This window comes from Xenopus laevis, chromosome 5S (assembly GCF_017654675.1).
Source record: "Xenopus laevis strain J_2021 chromosome 5S, Xenopus_laevis_v10.1, whole genome shotgun sequence".
Taxonomy (NCBI): domain Eukaryota; kingdom Metazoa; phylum Chordata; class Amphibia; order Anura; family Pipidae; genus Xenopus; species Xenopus laevis.
The window spans coordinates 5970782-5990715 of NC_054380.1; the positions used below are offsets into that span (position 1 = coordinate 5970782).

Consider the following 19934-nt stretch of genomic DNA (forward strand, 5'->3'; position numbering starts at 1 on the left):
TAAAAAACCTGAGCGGATTTGATCGGCGTTTGTAGCACAAAATATTGAGATAAATTCAGACTTTGATAAATAACCGCCTATATGTGAAGCCTTACAGAGCATTTATTTTTTAGAAGGGGTCAGCGACACCCATGTAAAAGCTGCAAAGATTCAGAAGAAAAAGGCAAATAATTAAAAAACTATAAAAATATAAATAAGGAAAACCAATTGAAAAGTTGCTTAGCATTGGCCAATCTATAACATACTAAATGTTACCTTTAATCTGAACCACCCCTTTAAGCCTGGGAAATGGAAAAGCAAACGATGCGCCGAGGACCAATTGCCCGTTTAAAAGCACCATTACAAGGTATTACCGAACAGGTATGCAGAATAGCGATGGGCAATTTGGACGACGGCGCAATTTCGCCAAAAACGGACGCCGGCGTCAAAAATGGGCCTTTGGTGTTGTTTCACTAATTTTTCGCCGTTTCGCGGGAAATTCGAGAATTTTCCGGCGAAGCGAAACGCCCCAAATTCGCCCATCACTAATGCAGAATTTTCGTCACCTGGGGTTTTCCGGTAAAGTGTCCTTTCCATACCTTAAAAATTCCTCAAGCGGAATTTCGGTAAGTTTGTTAATTAACAATTTTTTTTTATATATAAATTTGTTAATGATTACTGATTTATTTAATTATATCTTAATTTGGATCAAGTACAAGGTACTGTTTTATTATTACAGAGATATGGGAATTAATTTTTATAAAACTTGAATATTTTGATTAAAATGGAGTCTATGGGGTCGACCTTCTGGAGCTTTCTGGATAACGGGTTTCCAGATATTGGATCCTATACCTGCATTAAAATTGTAATGGCATCCTTAAAAAGACAACTCCATTAGTGACATACTGTATTGTAGTCATAGGCCATTGGCTGTGAAACTTCCCCTTTAAATTGACTGAATCTTAGAAATATCTTTTTATATTTTTGCATCATTTTATTTTTTTTACATTTGCCTTCCTATACTAAATACTAAAATACTGGTTATTACACAATTAATTCACATTTCATCTGCTTACTTCTACCTTATTTAGATTTAATTCACAAATGAATGTAAAATTGCCCAGAGACCTCTTCTAATAATAGCTTTTGCAATTATTAATTTTTATTACCTAGCTTTCAAGATATTCCTCATTTAAACTGCAAACATGATGAATGGTGAGCAACACTGCCACTTGCTGGTCACTTTGGCCGACTGTCGGCTGAAAATGAATTTTTTCTTGGAAAAGGAACATCTTGTGACGTTAGAAAATTATGGGAATCATCTGATATTTTTAAGATTTTTTTTAAAGGGATTCTGTCATGATTTTTAGGATGTCGTTTTTATTTCTAAATGACACTGTTTACACTGCAAATAATTCACTCTACCATATAAAATGTAATTACTGAACCAGCAAGTGTATTTCTTGTAATTTATAATATTGGTGTGTAGGTGCATCTCAGGTCATTTTGCCTGGTCATGTGATTTCAGAAAGAGCCAGCACTTTAGGATGGAACTGCTTTCTGGCAGGCTGTTATTTCTCCTACTCAATGTAACTGAATGTGTCTCAGTGGGACCTGGATTTTACTATTGAGTGCTGTTCTTAGATCTACCAGGCAGCTGTTATCTTGTGTTAGGGAGCTGCTATCTTGTTACCTTCCCATTGTTCTGTTGTTTGGCTGCTGGGGGGGAAAGGGAGGGGGTGATATCACTCCAACTTGCAGTACAGCAGTTAAGAGTGACTGAAGTTTTATCAGAGCACAAGTCACATGACTGGGGGTAGCTGGAAAACTGATAATATGTCTAGCCCCGTGTCAGATTTCAAAATTAAATATTAAAAAATCAGTTTGCTCTTTTGAGAAATGAATTTCAGTGCAGAATTATGCTAGAGCAGCACTATTAACTAGTGCGTTTTTTTTCCAAATGACAGTATCCCTTTAAGGAAAATCTTTTTGAGCCAGATGTTGCCAGTTAGCTGTTCTAAAATGCATTCTATTTGAAAATGGCTAATATCTTGAAAACTACAAAAAAAAATACTCCGTAATTAGTGATAAATTAAATAAACTGGTGCAATGCAGCACCTGGCTTAGCATTCCCTCTATACATGTGAATTATGTCTATGAGTAACGAGTAATGCAAATGCGCATTTCTAAGAGCAGCACCATCGTTATGACCTCGTCATGCTCTGGAGACACTCGGTTAGGTTTGGGGTGGCAAAGGGAAATGGTCTTTGGAAAATCCTAAGGTTTAAATCAGTCAGCTGCAATCACGGGAAGTTAGATGTGAATTTTTTGGTCAGCCACAAACTTGCAGCAGGCCGAGTTATCCTCGTCATCAAAACTATGGAGTATAAAATCCTGTAAGCGGATCATTCTGTAGCTTCTAATGTAACAAACAAGCCGGAGTGCAACACGCTCAGACTGATTCGCTGGGAACGTCCGACTAACAGAATGCGGCAATTATGTGGGGAACTAAAGGAAGTAAAACAGTTAAGTATGTAATTACTGGTTGGTCGCAGAAAAGCCGTAACCCGTGGCCTGAAAACAAGTCTGCTCTCGGCTAATGAGAAGCTTTTTAATTTTCCTTCTAATAGTGGGAAGAATATGGAGGGGTTTTTTTAAATGCCAATTTAGCACAAAAATTCTAGGCATGCACCGAATCCAGGATTCAGTTCGGGATTCAGCCTTTTTCAGTAGGATTCAGATTCGGCCGAACCGAATCCGAATTTGCATATGCAAATTAGGCGCGGGGAGGGAAATTGTGTGACTTTTTGTAAAAAAATGTTTTTACAAAAAGTAAAAAATGTTTTCCCCTTCCCACCCCTAATTTGCATATGCAAATTAGGATTCGGTTCGATATTCGGCCTAATCTTTGGCGAAGGATTCAGAGGTTCGGCCGATGTCCAATCGGTGCATCCCTAAAAAATCCAACATTACATTTGAACTGGCAGCACTGGAATGATTGCAAGGAATATCAATGTGCAGATCTGCCGTCATTTCTAAAAGCTCCCCGTCTTCTTTTCTGCTGATTCACTGCACATGCTCTGTGCTGCTGTCACTTACTGAGCTTAGGGACCCACTCACAATATACAGTACACATAGAATAGAAATGTCACAATATAAGGCTGATTAGTAATTAATATACATAATTACTACATGGCAGCACAGAAACCAGTGCAATTAGCAACAGAATTGAATAATCAGCAAACCTGTAGCATCAGCTTATATTACAGCCAGGGAAGCTCATTTTCTGCTGGATAATTAGTGACGAGCCCTAAGCTTAGCTTCTCAACAGCCAATCAGAGCCCACTAAGCATGTGAGTGTCACAGACACTTTCCAAGATGGTGACCCCCTGTGACAAGTTTGAAGTCCTGGATCATTGCTGCTATTGACAAGCTCAAACTTTAGCCTCGTGCAATAAGTTCACTATAGAAAATATGGCATTTTTAGCCATATTTATTTTTACGGTTTAGTTCTCCTTTAAACTGGGTTCTTATACATATTATAGTTATAAAATGGTGTGGGGTTGAACCTATAATACCAAAGTGAAGTCTAAGGGTTTGTACTAGTAGATAACAGATTTATTGTTTTACTGCTCCTTTGTGTTTTAAGTATTTAAATCAAGGTTCCCAAATGTTCCCATTCCAGACGCTACTGCGCTACTGACACAGGGGAACAGTCAATAAGCCCCCCGCACTTACATTCATTTTGAGGAATCGGCAGAAATTATGTCAGGCACAACGCAAGGGCATCATTGGAACTGGAATTCTGTGAAAAAAATACTGCATTTTTGGGAAAATAAAAATGGTGATTGTGTTAAAAATAGGGATGCGCAGAATCCAGGATTCGGCCTTTTCCAGCAGGATTCGGATTCGTCCGAATCCTTCTGCACGCCCCAACCAAATTTGCATATGCAAATTAGGGGCAGAGAGGGAAATTGCGTGTCACAAAACAACAAAGTAAACTATTTTCCCCCTTCCCACCCCTAATTTGCATATGCAAATTAGGATTTGCAAAGGATTTGGGAGTTTGGCAAAATCCAAAATAGTGGATTCCACTTTATTCACTGCACTCGCAGGCTTAAACGACCCCTAATGACTAAAATGTTTGCACTTTATTATTTTCCCCTTGTCTTTACAGTGTTAAACATCTATATCTGTGGGGATCTCTTTTGTCTTTGAGTTTATGTGTCGTCTGGAAGCACTTGCAGAAAACTCTTGACTCGGTCTGAGAAATATCCAGTGGTGCCTGGGCAGGGAAAGGAATTTTAATCTACCATTGTGTTTTGCTTGATTTTTTATCAAGATTTGGCAATGCTGCTGAGATTATCATGTTGCTATAAAACAATAATAGTCACTTGGGAAGAATGACCTTTTTCCTTAAATGTTAAAGTCCATGACTAAAATCTCCCTTTCTTTTAAATTTAGATAAAAGTAAAGAAAAAGAATTAGAATTGAATGGTCACTAAAAGGGTGGGGTGAGCCACATGGTGCCGCACCTCTCACCTATTGGCACTTAGAGATATGAGTAGGACTGAACTAGTAGCACCACACCACGATTAACTCTTACGTTTATGCCTTTATGGGTTTTCAGGTGAAACCTTTGGTGCTGGGACACTGGTTAATTATTAGGGATGCACCAAATCCTGGATTCGGCCTTTTTCAGCAGGATTCGGATTCGGCCGAATCCTTCTGCCCGGCCAAACCGAATCCTAATTTGCATATGCAAACTAGGGATGCACCGAATGCACTATTTTGGATTCGGCCGAATCCTTTGTGAAAGAGCAAACAGATTTTTTTATATTCAATTTTGAAATCTGACATGGGGCTAGACATATTGTCAATTTCCCAGCTGCCCCAAGTCATGTGACTTGTGCTCTGATAAACTTCAGTCACTCTTTACTGCTGTACTGCAAGTTGGAGTGATATCACCCCCTCCCTTTTCCCCCCCAGCAGCCAAACAAAAGAACAATGGGAAGGAAGGTAACCAGATAACAGCTCCCTAACACAAGATAACAGCTGCCTGGTAGATCTAAGAACAACACTCAATAGTAAAATCCAGGTCCCACTGAGACACATTCAGTTACATTGAGAAGGAAAAACAGCAGCCTGCCAGAAAGCATTACTCTCCTAAAGTGCAGGCACAAGTCACATGACCAGGGGCAGCTGGGAAATTGACAAAATGTCTAGCCCCATGTCAGATTTCAAAATTGAATATAAAAAAATCTGTTTGCTCTTTTGAGAAATGGATTTCAGTGCAGAATTCTGCTGGAGTAGCACTATTAACTGATGCGTTTTGGAAAAAAAACATGTTTTCCGATGACAGGATCCCTTTAAGACCGTTTAAAGAAAAACAAAAAAAACCCATCTTATTGCCAAGACAAGTGCCAACTTAAGCAAGACAAAATTGCCACTTTCTTCTAACGACAACCTTATAAACCAGGTCATCCAGCGATTCTATTTTTTGCTTCTAATCACAAAACAAATAATTCTGGGTGCATTTTTAACACCAGGTCCCATTCTCCTAATGTCTTGATAACAACTCTGCATTAAATCACTCTCGGTTCCCAAGCTGCCTTTCACTGCCCCTTATCTCTAGTTGAATTTCACACTGTCAAACTGTGTTTTTCTAGGAAGAAGGCATTAGCAGAGATGAAAAATGTTGCTTAGCACCTCCTTGCCCTTTTAGCATTATTATTCCCGCTGTCAATTCTATTTAAAAAGAAAGCTGAAAGGTTTTCCAGCTGGTAGGGGAGATGGTGAAAGGTGCAGCAGTCATTACCAGCCATGCAGTAAGATACTCACAGTCCATTGTTAAAAGGAAAATAGACAGACACTAAGGGGCAGATTTATCAAGCGTCGAATTGAAAATTCGAATTTTCAATTTTTTTTTAGGTCAAAACTGTCAAATTCGACTAGGGAGTTGTTGACATTTGATTCGAGTTTTTAAAAAAATTTGAATTCAGTTTTCTAGAATTACCATACTCAGGCCCTTTAAGAACTCAAATTTGACTATTCACCGACTAAAACCTGCCAAATTGCTGTTTAAGTCAGTGGGAGAGGTCCAGGGATCAATTTGGAGTTGTTTGCAGCCCTCCTGACATTCGAGTTTTTTAAAAGTTGTAAAAATTTTATTTTTATTTTTTTTAATAAATTTAGATTTTCAAGTTTCAAACCTATGGGAGTTTTTAAAAACTCACATGAATTCAAAATTCAACCTTTGATAAATGTGCCTCTAAGGGACAGATTTATTATGGGTCAAATAGGAAATTAAAATTTTCAAATTGTTTTTTTTTTTTTTTTTTTTCGGTCAAAACTCACAAATTCGAATTGGAAATAATACAAACTCGATTCGAATTCATCAAAACTTTACCCTGGGAATAAATCAAATTTGACCCTGCTGACATTCAAGTTTTTTTTCAGAGAAAAAACTTGAATAGAGTTTTTTACATTTTAATCAAATTCTATTTGAATTTGATTTGAGTTTTCAGGTTGATCTCATTCATCTGAGTTGTAAAAATTAGATTTTTTTTTTAAATAATAAAAAACTATGGGAGTTTCAAACTTATGGGAGTTTTTAAAAAAACTCACATGAATTCAAAATTCAACCTTTGATAAATGTGCCTCTAAGGGGCAGATTTATTAAGGGTTGAATAGGAAATTAACATTTTCAAATTGTTTTTTTTTTTTTCGGTCAAAACGAATTGGAAATAATACAAACTCGATTCGAATTCATCAAAACTTTACCCTGGGAATAAATCAAATTTGACTATTCGCCCCCTAAAACCTGCCAAGTTCATGTTTAAGTCAATGGCAGAGGTCCAGTGACCCATTTGAAGATGTTAATTGCCTTCCTGACATTCGGAGAAAAAAATCGATTCGAGTTTAGGTGAATTCAAATCGAATTCGATTCGAGTTTTCGAGTCGGTAAAATTTGTTAGTTTTAGATGTTCTAATTGCTTCTTAAGTAACCTCCCAATCGAATTTCGAGTATATTCTAATTTATTAGAGCAAAAAAAAAAAAAAAAAAAAAAAAAACTCGCATGAATTTGAAATTCGACCTGATAAATGGGCCTCTATTTATTAGTATGTTTTACAAGACATTGTATGTGCACACTGGGCACATTGCTTTACCGAGGGGAATAGAATGATCTTTTTCTACCATATCATTGGCACCTTATACTCGACAACTTTGTCAACTAAAATTTTCTTCTCTATTTTAGTGGGCACTGAACAGGGACAAACAAAGCCATGCCAATCAGAACGAGCTCGCCTTCTTCTAGGAGAGACCTAGACTGTTTACATGTCTAAGTGCTGAGAGACTACTGCACGTGTGTGGTCCGACTCAGTATCAATTTGAATAAAACGAGCAATATGCCACACTTCAATGACAGAAGGGAAGAAGTAGTGGTGAGGCAGGGAACATGCATACAGCTCTTATGAACATTCTTCCATAAATGGGAATTTTATACACACACTTTTCCATGACTATAAAACTCAGAGGCAGCTAAGCCCAAACATTGAGTTTTTAGACAGAGAGGGTTCCAATAGGTAAAAAGCTACAAGGAGCAAATGCTTCTTAATGTTGGCAATGCATGTGGTAGAGTAAAGAAATAAAGGTAGAATATAATCCTAGGAGAGGAACAGTTTCATGAATTCCCAGAATCCTTAGTGAAATGTTAACTGATGTGATTGGTCAGCCTCTAAGCCACGCTCATAGGATAGGATAGGACAGGACCCTCAGCAACTTTGAGGCTGGGCAGGACTATACTGGATGACATAACATCTAAAACTTACTAGCCTCCATGCAAAGTGTTTTTAGAGCCCTCAAACATGATCCACTGGCCCTTTTACAGCCCAGAGCTCCCCCAACAGTCAGTGGCACAATGATGCAACAATTCAATACGTGTGTCAAAAATGTATTGTCTTCCCTAAGGTTTAAGCACCAGGGGCTAAAATAATTTTGCTATAAGGCCCAGTAACTTCTACTGAGACCACTGGGCCCACCTGCTGTATGTACCAATGATCAGCCAGGAAGTATATTTGGTGTGTCCATCACAATTATGGATGCACTGAATCCAGGATTCGGTTCGGGATTCAGCCAGGATTCAGTTCCATATTCAGCCACGAGTCAGCCTTTTTCAGCAGGATTCAGATTCGGCTGAACAGAATCCCAATTTGCATATGCAAATTAGGGGCGGGGGGGAAATCGTGTGACTTTTTGTCACATAACAAGTAAAAAAATTCCAGTTCCCACCCATAGGATTCGAATTGGTATTCGTCCAAATCTTTTGTGAAGGATTCGGGGGTTCTGCCGAATCCAAAATCCTAAGCACAATGCAGTGACTGATCCACCTTTATCAATGTAATGCTAGGGGGGTTGCATGGCACCGATACAGAACATTTATCCTCCATGCTCTAGACCAGGGGGTCCCCAACCGCCAGGCCACGGCCCAGTACTGGGCTGCAGACAGTCTTCGACTGGGCTGCCGAATTGGACGACGATATGCTGAATTAGACGCCCGCGCTCCAGAATTTGACGCCGACCCCTGCTCTAGACCAGTGGTCCCCAACCCGTGGCTCATGTAGTAGACAAGCAGTCAGCACAACGATTTTCACTCCTTTAGTGGGTGGTCCACGTCCACAAGTGGCCACTTTCCACTTGCACCACAAATCAACAAGAACTTCAGGACAGCACCAACAAAATTCTTTTATATTTAAAACGCCTTTATTCGTGCTTCACAGGGGCATCACGGCAACGTTTCAGGCCACATGGCCTTTTGTCAAGCTTTGAATGGGGCTCATGGGTAAAAAAAAAAGTTGGGGACCCTGCTCTAAAGTCTTAATACAATTATTTTCAGTGCACCCCCATTATTTACTTTCTGAGATAATTACATTCAAAGGACATTACAGTCTTTGCAACAGATAAATGCCACACAAGGAGCAGATACAGGTGTCTGCCATGTAACCCAACCTGTAGAAAGCCCAAATCACCAATAAATACAACAATCTCTCTTTCTCTCTGCAATCTGGAGTCATTGGATGAAATAATTTTCCAATATCCACAGCGTCTTTTATCTACTGGATTTCCTCAGCCCCGAATCATTTATGAACAGAGTGCTTTATACTACAGTTATGGAACCGATATCCGGAAAACCCCAGGGATCTTTTCCTAATATGCATCTTCATACTTTAAGTCTACTAGAAAATCATGAAAACAATTAAAAAAGCCTAATAGACTAATTAATCCAATGAGGATTAATTATATCTTAGTTGGGATCAAGTACAAGCTACTGTTTTATTATTACAGAAAAAAATTATATATGTTTTTAAAAATGTAATTACTTTGATAAAATGGAGTCTAAGGGAGATGGACTCCATAATTCAGAGGTTTTTGGATAAATTAGCAGATCTGGGCCAAATCTAGCTGATCTGGATTATTGTCTTAAGGGGCAGATGAGTTCTGTCAATTTAAAGGGATACTGTCATGATTTTTATGATGTTTTTATTTCTAAATGACACTGTTTATACTGCAATTAATTCACCCTACAATATAAAATTTCATTCCTGAACCAGCAAGTGTATTTAGTTGTAATATTGGGGTGTAGGTGCATCTCAGGTCATTTTGCCTGGTCATGTGATTTCAGAAAGAGCCAGCACTTTAGGATGGAACTGCTTTCTGGCAGGCTGTTGTTTCTCCTACTCAATGTAACTGAATGTGTCTCAGTGGGACCTGGATTTTACTATTGAGTGTTGTTCTTAGATTACCAGGCAGCTGTTATCTTGTGTTAGGGAGCTGCTATCTGGTTACCTTCCCATTGTTCTGTTGTTTGGCTGCTGGGGGGGATGATATCAGTCCAACTTGCAGTACAGCTGTAAAGAGTGACTGAAGTTTATCAGAGCACAAGTCACAAGATTGGGGGCAGCTGGGAAACTGACAATATGTCTAGCCCCATGTCAGATTTCAAAATTAAATATAAAAAATTCAGTTTGCTGTTTTGATTTCAGTGCAGAATTCCTCTGGAGCAGCTCTATTAACTGATGCTTTTTGGGAAAAAAAAAATGTTTTTTCCAATGACAGCATCCCTTGAACTGAAGCGATAGAACTGAGCAAAGAATTTTCAGGAGATACTTCCTTCATAAATAAATTAAACTTTTACCATTGTGTGCAGTCCCAACCTAGAAATAACAGCAGAGGGGCCGTTACACTTTCATGATATTAGCAGTTTTTTTACAAAGGCTCTTTTATAGAAAAAAAAAATGAAAGTCCAGGAGCAGGCTCAGGAAAAAATGTAGCTGCTGCTGCACACCAACAACTACTTATATAATTTAATACATTTTACAATAGAACACGTAAAATAGAAAGCAAGGTATTTGTGATGCACTATTTAATGTTTCTTCGAAGCCCGAACTACAGCTTTAAGCTTCAGCAGATCAGCACTGTCAGGAACACTCGGATGCTCGGAGTAATCCGCCTGGAAGGATACTGAACCTTTGAACTTAAGGTGGCCATACACGGATAGATCCGCTCGTTTGGCGATGTCGCCAAACGAGCGGATCTCCCTCCGATATGCCCACCTTGAGGTGGGCAATATCGGGCTGATCCGATCGTGGGCCCTAGGGCCCAACGATCGGATCCTAGCGTTCGCCAAACGGGCGGTCGGATCGCGGGACCGCATCAACGAACAGATGCGGCCGCGATCCGACGGGATTTTTAACCCCATCCGATCGAGATCTGGCCGACTTTCGGCCAGGTCTCGATCGGGGAAGCCCGTCGGGGGCCCCCATACACGGGCCAATAAGCTGCCGACTTGGTCTGTCGGCAGCTTTTATCGGCCCGTGTATGGCCACCTTTAGCCAGAATGATAACATGTAAGCAGACACAATGTAGATTAGCGGATATCGGAAGTCCCTATCTAAATAGCCTAATGCCTGGTAATAAGAACATGAAAGTTCCGAGGCATGCAACACTGCATAAAAATGTTAAAGGAGAAGGAAAGCTACGGAGGGATTTTATTGCCAATAGATTAGATGCAATAGTGCAAGCTAGAATGCTATATTTATTCTGTAGAATGTTTTACCATACCTGAGTAAAAAGCTCTAGAAACTCTCTTTTTGTTTAGGATAGGAGCTGCAGTATTAACATGGTGTGACATCACTTCCTGCCTGAGCCTCTCCCTGCTCTGGGCTCAGATTACAGTAGAAAAGGGAGGGGGGTGGGGAAGAGAAGCAAACTGAGCATGCTCTTGCCCAGGGCAATGAGGTTTAAGCTGAAGGCAGGAAGTCTGATACAGAAGCCCATGAGTACACAATAGAAGGAAAGAAATGCAGTGTTTCTTTTGACAGGGGACTCAGAGCAGCATTACTTTGGGGGTTTACTGGTATATTTAGATGGACCTTTCTGATAAGGCTTACTTAGTTTTAACCTTTCCTTCTCCTTTAACTAGATCCATGCAACAGGCAAAACGCTACTTCTAAACTTTAAACTCTGGTGTTGGGTTTAGCCAAATGAATCCTCTCGCTCTGTCTTAAGACATGAATGAGGAATCAGCGTGCTATAAAAAGCAGTAGGGGCTATCGTTTCCCAGGGTGCTAGGAAAGGGAATGATCAGTACAGGATCAATCGTCTGACATTTTAGGATATTAATTGCCACTGGATACAATTTAGTGCTTTGGGGAAGGCTTTGAGGATTTAATAAACTGCCTGGGCTGCTGAGATAGACACATGCAAGTGCCCTAATGATAATAATGTCTTCTACAAAGTATGGATGGCATTTGCCTAGGTCACTGGCTGCCAGGGCCGGCCTTAGGTCTATTGGACAGGTAACTGTGATGGGTATATTAGGGGTTTCTGTGTTATGTGGGCCTCTTTATCAAATTTTGGTTTGGAAGCCGGAGTTCCCCTTTAACCTAATTCTTTAAACCAATTTGACCTCCTTTTTCTCTGTAATAATAAAACAGTACATTTTATTTGATTTAAACTAAGATTTAATTTATCCTTTTTGGAGGCAAAGCCAGCCTATTGCTGTTATTTAATATTTAAAGGAGAAGGAAAGGCTAAAATTAAGTAAGCTTTATAAGAAAGGTCTATACACTGTAAATACTCCAGTAAATGCTGCTCCGAGTCCTCTGTCAACACCACATTTTTTTCCTTCTATTGTGTACTCATGGGCTTCTGTATCAGACTTCCTGTTTTCATCTTAAATCTCCTTGCCCCGGACGTGAGCATGCTCAGTTTGCTCCTCTCTACCGTAATCTGAGCCCAGAGCTATGAGTGAGCAGGGAGAGACTCAGGCAGGAAATGATGTCACACCAAGCTAATATGGCAGCTGCTATCCTGAACAAATAGAGAGAGATTCAAGAGCGGTTTACTCAGGTATGGCAAAGCATTCTGCAGAATAAATATAGGCTTATAGCTTGCACTTCTGTTCTGCTTTCCTTCTCCTTTAAATAATTTTTTTTGTAGACCTAAGGTATAGAGATTTAGAATCCAAAAAACCACAGGTCTCGAACATTCTGGATAACAGGTCTCATATGCGTACAAGTAAAGTGTTATTTATTGTTGCTAATTTGTTAGCCCCCCCACCCTACCACCACCAGTGAGTATAATCTCTAACCTCTAAAACAGCAAACCGGTGCTTCAGTCATTAGCAAAGTGCACCGGGACCAGTACTGATTCATCCTTGCCAAAGTCTTAAAATTCCCGTAACCCTGTGTGTGTGGATGTGTGTGTGTGTGTATGTGTGTGTGTGTGTGTGTATGTATGTGTGTATGTGTGTGTGTGTGTGTGCGGATGTGTGTGTGCGGATGTGTGTGTGCGGATGTGTGTGTGCGGATGTGTGTGTGCGGATGTGTGTGTGCGGATGTGTGTGTGCGGATGTGTGTGTGCGGATGTGTGTGTGCGGATGTGTGTGTGCGGATGTGTGTGTGCGGATGTGTGTGTGCGGATGTGTGTGTGCGGATGTGTGTGTGCGGATGTGTGTGTGCGGATGTGTGTGTGCGGATGTGTGTGTGCGGATGTGTGTGTGTGTAAAAAATGTATTACATGGGACTTAATTTTTTGGTTCTGCACGCAGGCATATTGAACAATTTAATCGAGAGTGCTGGCAACCCTTTGGACACTACATGTTCAGAGTTTTTTTTTTTTGTTTTTTTTTAAAGAATTATCAAGTAGCCAGCAATTCATGAAATAAAGATTGAAAATGAAATTGAGTAGAGGTGGAGTTGTCCCAAAATCTCCTAAATAAGGTTTGTTTCTAGGACCTGGGACACCACACGGGGAGAAAGACAGGACGCTGGAGACTGTGGTCTCGATTATTAACTATACTGTTAAGGAACTATCTAAAAAAACGCGAACCCCCAGTTCCTTAGAGTAAAAGAGATCCGGAGAATGAAGTGCTGCTTTAAAGGGCATGTAAAGTCAAAAAGTTACTTTCTTTAATGAAAAAGAAACTTATCTCCAATATACTTTAATTAAAAAATGTGCACCGTGTTTATAAGAAACCTGACTGTATGCAGTGAAATTCTCCCTTCATTTACTGATGTGAATAGGAATTGTCAGATGGTCCCTAACTGCTCTGCAAGGAAACAATCATACTTATGAACAGCAGGGGGAGCCCCCGCCTTACTTCCCAGCCATGCAGAACTCAAGCAGCTTTGTTTATGACGATCCCTAAGCAGCCCATATCACACTGAGCATGTGCACAGTCTTAGTCTTGCAAAGATGTATAACAAAGTTACAAGATGGTGACCCCCTGGCCAACTTTGAAATCATAAATCATTTGTTTGATTAGGCTTGTGGTGCAGTAAGGTCATGTTTATATTTAGTATACAAAATACAGCATTTCTAGCCTTATTCTATTTTAGACTTTACTTTTTAAAAACTCAGATTTCACATAAATAAATGAAGCCTTAAAATATTTCCTAAAATCAAAAAAAGCAGATGCTTGCCGACACGCGTTTCACATTAGTTTTCTCAAGGCAAAATTGATATCAAGAATCATAACTTGTAGAGTTTGGGTCAGCAATAAATCCGTTATAATCCTAACCATAATCAGGTGGTGGTGCATGAACAAGTTATTTAACGGATAAGTAAACCCTTTAAAATAAGTGAATGTAAAATAGATGAGAGTGCTAATCTAAGAACTTTTGAAATTTATTGTTAATTCCAAGATATTAAGGGATACATGTACTGTTAATATGAATGAATTTTGTTACAACAGCGCAAGCTCCTGGTAAGTTTCAGAAAACTTGGGAAACTGACCAGCAGGTGGCGCTGTTGTAACAAAATTCATTCATAGTAACAGTACATTAGTGATGTGCGGGTCAGGGTTTTCCTGACCCACACCTGACCCTAACCCACCCTGCTCCAGCCCGCACCCTCCCACACCCGCGCTTCCAGGGTCCTTTTTATAGACCCGCCCCCACAGATGACATCCCGTCAAAAGGTGCGGGGCGAGCAGACGCGAGACTATGAAACCGGAAGTCGGAAGCTGGCATTTGAAGGTGGCAGGCAGGGAGAGCAGAAGAAGAGCGCAACCCACACCCGCGAGAAGCAGTGCGAGGTCGACCTGAACGGGTCTCACGGGTATCGGCTTGGCCCGCACATCACTACAGTACATGTATCCCTTAATATCTTGGAAAATAAATAGGGATGCACCGAATCCACTATTTGGGATTCGGCCGAATCCCCGAATCCTTGGTGAAAGATTCGGCCGAACGGAATCAGAATCCTAATTGCATATGCCAATTAGGGGCAGGAAAGGAAAAAGTGGAAAAAATTCTTCTTTTGTGACGAAAACTCATGTGATTTCCCTATCAACCAGTAATTTACATATGCAAATCAGGATTTGGTTCGGCCAGGCACAAGGATTCGGCCGAATCCGAATCCTTCTGAAAAGGGCCGAATCCTGGCCGAATCCCGAACCGAATCCTGGATTCAGTGCATCCCTAAAAATAAATAATGAACGTACATTGTAAAAGTTCTTAGAATAGCACCCTCATCAGTTTTACATTCAATTATTTTAAAGGTTTACTTATCTAGGCCAGATGGGGCCGAAATCCGCAGGCCTATTTAAACCCCCCACTACAAGCAGTGTTCTCTTCTTGTTTCACATCTGGAAGCCTTGTGTTGAGTTGGCGAATTTCTGCTCAAAAAGCAAAGTCAGAAGAGAAGTCTGCTAGCCATCTGGGGATGAAATTGGCCTGCATTGTGGCCCAACTGGCCCTAGACTTCACAGTACAGATGTTGCTTTTTTATCAGTGAGAAATTGCATGCGGAGTCTGTCTGAGACATTGTGTTTTCCTAAGAACAAACATTACATATTGCACAGTCCTTAGGCAAAAAACATGTGCAGTCAGAACTTTGCACTTGCTTTGTTCTTCTGATAAATGGACATAAATGTACATAAATGTCCAAAGGTGGATGAGCTGCTCCCCCTGCTGGCGAGATCACTGTGGAATGTGCCACCGACCAAGGAAAACCAAACTTGATGCCAAAATTAATAAAGAACAGAGATAACGTCTATAGGAAAGCTGGGAACGTTTTCCCTAAGAAGGCGAAGATCCAAATTCCTACCTTTCTACTGTTATTTTCATCTACTCTAGCAAATGTTCCATTAGTATTGATGGTTTCTAACATTGACCTTAAAGTAGACCTGCCACCCAGACACAAAAACTTTTATAATAAAAGTACTATTCAAATTAGCATTTTCTCAGGATATAATTTTCTACATCATACTAAAAGTTAACTGAACCCCTTTAAGGTTGATAAACAATATATAGATATTTGTTTATTGCATCTTGCTTCATAGAAATGACTTAGGGGCAGATGTATTAAGTAGGGATGCACCGAATCCAGGATTCGGTTTGGGATTCGGCCTTTTTCAGCAGGATTCGTCCGAACCGAATCCGAATCCTAATTTGCATATGCAAAATTAGGGGCGGGGAGGGAAATCACGTGACTTTTTGTCAGAAAACAAGGAAGTAAAACATTTTTCCCCTTCCCACCTCTAATTTGCATATGCAAATTAGGGTTCGGTATTCGGCCGAATCTTTCACAAAGGATTCGGGGGTTCGGCTGAATCCAAAATAGTGGATTCGGTGCATCCCTAATATTAAGGGTCGAATATCGAGGGTTAATAAACCCTCAATATTCGACTGGGGAATTAAAATCCTTAGACTTTGAATATCGAAGTCGAAGGATTTTGCGCAATTCGATCGATTGAATGATCGACAGAATAATCGTTCGATTCGAAGGATTTTAATCCATCGATCGATTATCCTTCGACCAAAAAAAGATAGCCAAGCCTATGGGGACCTTCCCCATAGGCTAACATGGACTTCGGTAGCTTTAAGGTGGCGAACTAGGGGGTCGAAGTTTTTTCTTAAAGAGACAGTACTTCGACTATCGAATGGTCAAATAGTCTAGATTTTTAGACTATTTAGTTCAAATCGTTCGATCCAAAGTCGAAGTAGCCAAAAAAACACTTCGAAATTCGAAGTATTTTTTCTTCTATTCCTTCACTCGAACTTAATGAATGGGTCCCTTAGTGAGTGACGGAGACCCTTGTAAAATTATCCCATTCATGGCATTACAAATGAGAATATATCAATACAATATAGTAAGAAAAGAAAATAAAATACACATGCACAGTACAAATATTATTGTTGTGAAAGGTCTCAGGTCGGTTATAACCCTGTTATTTAAATGCTGGTTGTACCCAGATCGTCAAATTTGAGAGTGGCCTGCGAATGGTGCAAAAACACTTCTACCGGTGCTTTAAAGTGACAGCACTTTGGGCTTTGAAAAGATCAGTAAAACTTTTTATTTATACATTAAATCCCGCTGCCTCGGTTTACTTTAAGTCTCGGATGCAATATACTGTTTACAAATTGTGAGAATGGAAATGGAAATCCAATGGGGCCACCTGCGGATACATTTGAAATCATTTTTTGGCCCCCGGCCACGGTGCAGCTTTACGGAGCTGATGAGAGATTGGAGAAAGCCCACAAGTGTTAAATGTGCACGAAAAGGGTTTGGAGTAACGTAGAATATACAATGGCTACACGTGTCGCCTCCACAAGTGCACGAGAGGGGCTGATACTGGTCACAGGAGGGGGATCGAATCTGCTTAAATGCTTAGGGTGTATTGAGAATGTGAGATAAAGGAGGTTGTAAGATTCTGCACATGCTTAAAGCGATACCAACATGGTGATACTATTTCTATGGTGTCCGGTATATAAAAGCTGGAAGAAGTTTATACAATGAATGCTATGTATAAAGGAAAAAGGGGAAACTTGAATATATAAGCTGTAGCAGCAGATAATTGTACAATGCAATATGAAGTATGTTACCTCTGAACTATTTAAAGGAGAACAAAACCCTTAAAATAAATAGGGCTTAAAATGGCATGTTTTATATAGTGAACTTATTGCACGAGGCTAAAGTTTGAGCTTGTCAATAACAGCAATGATCCAGGACTTCAAACTTGTCACAGGGGGTCACCATCTTGGAAAGTGGCTGTTGAGAAGCTAAGCTTAGGGCTCGTAAATTGTTACAATTGCTTATTTGCTTATCTTAAATTGTTAAAATTACTTCTTTGCTTATCTTAAATTGTTACAATTGCATCTTTGCTTATCTTAAATTGTTACAATTACTTCTTTGCTTATCTCAAATTGTTACAATTGCGTCTTTGCTTATTTTAAATTGTTAGAATTGTGTCTTTGCTTATCTTAAATTGTTACAATTGCTTCTCTGCTTATCTTAAATTGTTACAATTACTCCTCTGCTTATCTCAAATTGTTACAATTGAGTCTTTGCTTATCTTAAATTGTTACAATTGCTTCTTTGCTTATCTTCAATTGTTACAAAAGTGTCTAAGTGCACCTGCCATGTATTCTGGGCTCTCTGCCAAAAGTCAATTACGTTTTAGAAACATTGTATCTTTTTCTGGCTGTTCAGTGCAGGAGATCCAAGAGAAAGTCTAGCCATTTCAGTGACAAAGCTGGGACTGCAGGTTCAGCTGTCAAAATCGGGATTGTCTCGCAAAAAACAGGACAGTAGAGAAGAATGTATGCAAACTATTTTGGCACTTTGCAATTTTCATTTATTTTGTTAAAGTTTTAGTGACCACACGTACATACCTTCACAACAAGCTTGTTAGTCATGGCAAAAATATGTCCAAACGCAAGACCTGCAAGAGATTATATTGAAAGAGATTAAAGGGTTAAAGTAGCAAAATTACAGTCATTTCATTTAGGTCAGTGCTATAAACAAAAGCCATTAAAGAAGCAATTAAGATTATTTACTTGGAATGACTGAATAAACATTGCAAAAGTAAAATCAGGCAATTTAGCACAATGCACCTGAACATGCCCCAAATCTGCCCAAACCCCTTACACATGTCCAAGTCCAACCTGTACCTTTGGGAGGATTGTGAACTGTCCCACAAATATTGGGACCATTGGGAGGAAAGCTCAAATATACTGAATATACTGTAGGCTTTCTGCTGCTTTAGGTAGTTGCTGAAATGTAAATGATCCTTATATCAAATAAGGTAAAATATGGAAAAAAGGTTGGAAAGATTACAAATGTCTACTTATTGAAATATCATAGTACAGGTATGGGACCTGTTATCCAGAATGGTCGGGGCCTGGGGTTGTCCGGATAACAGATCTTTCTGTAGTTTGGATCTTCATACCTTAAGTCTACTAGAAAATCGTGTAAACACTAGGGGGCAGATTTATAAAAGGTCGAGGTGAATTTTCGAAGTTATAAACTTCGAATTTCAAGCTATTTTTTGTGTACTTCAACTAGGGAATAGTCCAAATTTGATTTGAATTTGAAAAAAACTTTGAAATTCGAACATCGAAATTTATCATGTACTGTCTCTTTAAAACTTCGACCATTCGCCATCTAAATCCTGATAAAGTGCTGTTTTAGCCTATTGGGGGACCTCCTAGAACCTATTTGGAGTCAATTGGTGGACTTTCAAAAAAATCCAAGTTTTTTTTAGGGAAAAACGTTGATTCAAATTCGATCGAATGCGCTATTACTTTGATTCAAATACGGACGAATACGGACCTATTCGAACGAAAACTGACCTATTCGTCCAAAAAAAAAAAAAAAAATTCGACTTAATTTCTAGTTGCTCTTTTTGAATTCGAATTTCGACGTTTTTTTCAATTCAAAAATCAACCCTTGATTTAACAAGGGTCGAATTTTGAATTCATGGGAGTTTTTTTAAAACTCCCATAAACGCCCATGAACTCGAAATTTCGACTAATCGAAATCTATTGAAAAAAATTCAAAATTTTCAAAACTCGGGTGAAAATGATCGACCCGAAAATTCAATTCGAGTTTTTTTCTCTGAAAAAACGTCAGGAAGGTTGCACACAACTCCAAAATGATCCCTGGACTTCTCCCATAGACTAAAACAGCAATTTGGTAGATTTTAGGTGGCAAATAGTCAAATGCGAGCTCTTAAAGGGCCAGAGTATGACAAATCTCGAAAATTTAATTAGAATTTCTTTTTTTTTTTTTTTTTTTTTAAAAAAAAGCCACTTTATTTCACCCTGGCCACTTAATTACTGCATTGAATGGTAATTGCTGTGTTTTATTGAGGCCAGAAGCCAAGAATAAAGCAACATAAACGCCTACTGTAGTGGGTTTCTTATTCTCATCCTACTCGACCTATTATTGTATTATGTGGGTCTGAAGTTGGGTGGATAGACTAACACCCAAATGTAATAAAAGGCACTAAGTTTGCCCAGGAGCAGTAACCCATAGCCACCAATAACAGGTTTGCTTTATAAACCAATAAATGCTACCTGCTGATTGGTTGCTATGGGTTACTGCACCTGGGCAAACTTAGTGCCTTTTATTAAATAACCCCCTTAGAGCTTGTTTCTGCGACTGA

The 19934-nt window shown here is 39.4% G+C and overlaps 1 protein-coding gene across 1 annotated transcript in view; it reads right to left on the reverse strand.

Moving 5' to 3' along the window:
- The window catches only part of slx4ip.S (SLX4 interacting protein S homeolog), a gene marked incomplete in the record, with an annotated part of 110167 nt that overhangs the window by 84302 nt on the left and 5931 nt on the right, over window positions 1–19934 (reverse strand). Inside the window, 1 exon segment of the mRNA NM_001091387.2 lies at window positions 18160–18209. Coding sequence (NP_001084856.2) covers window positions 18160–18183 — 24 coding nt within the window.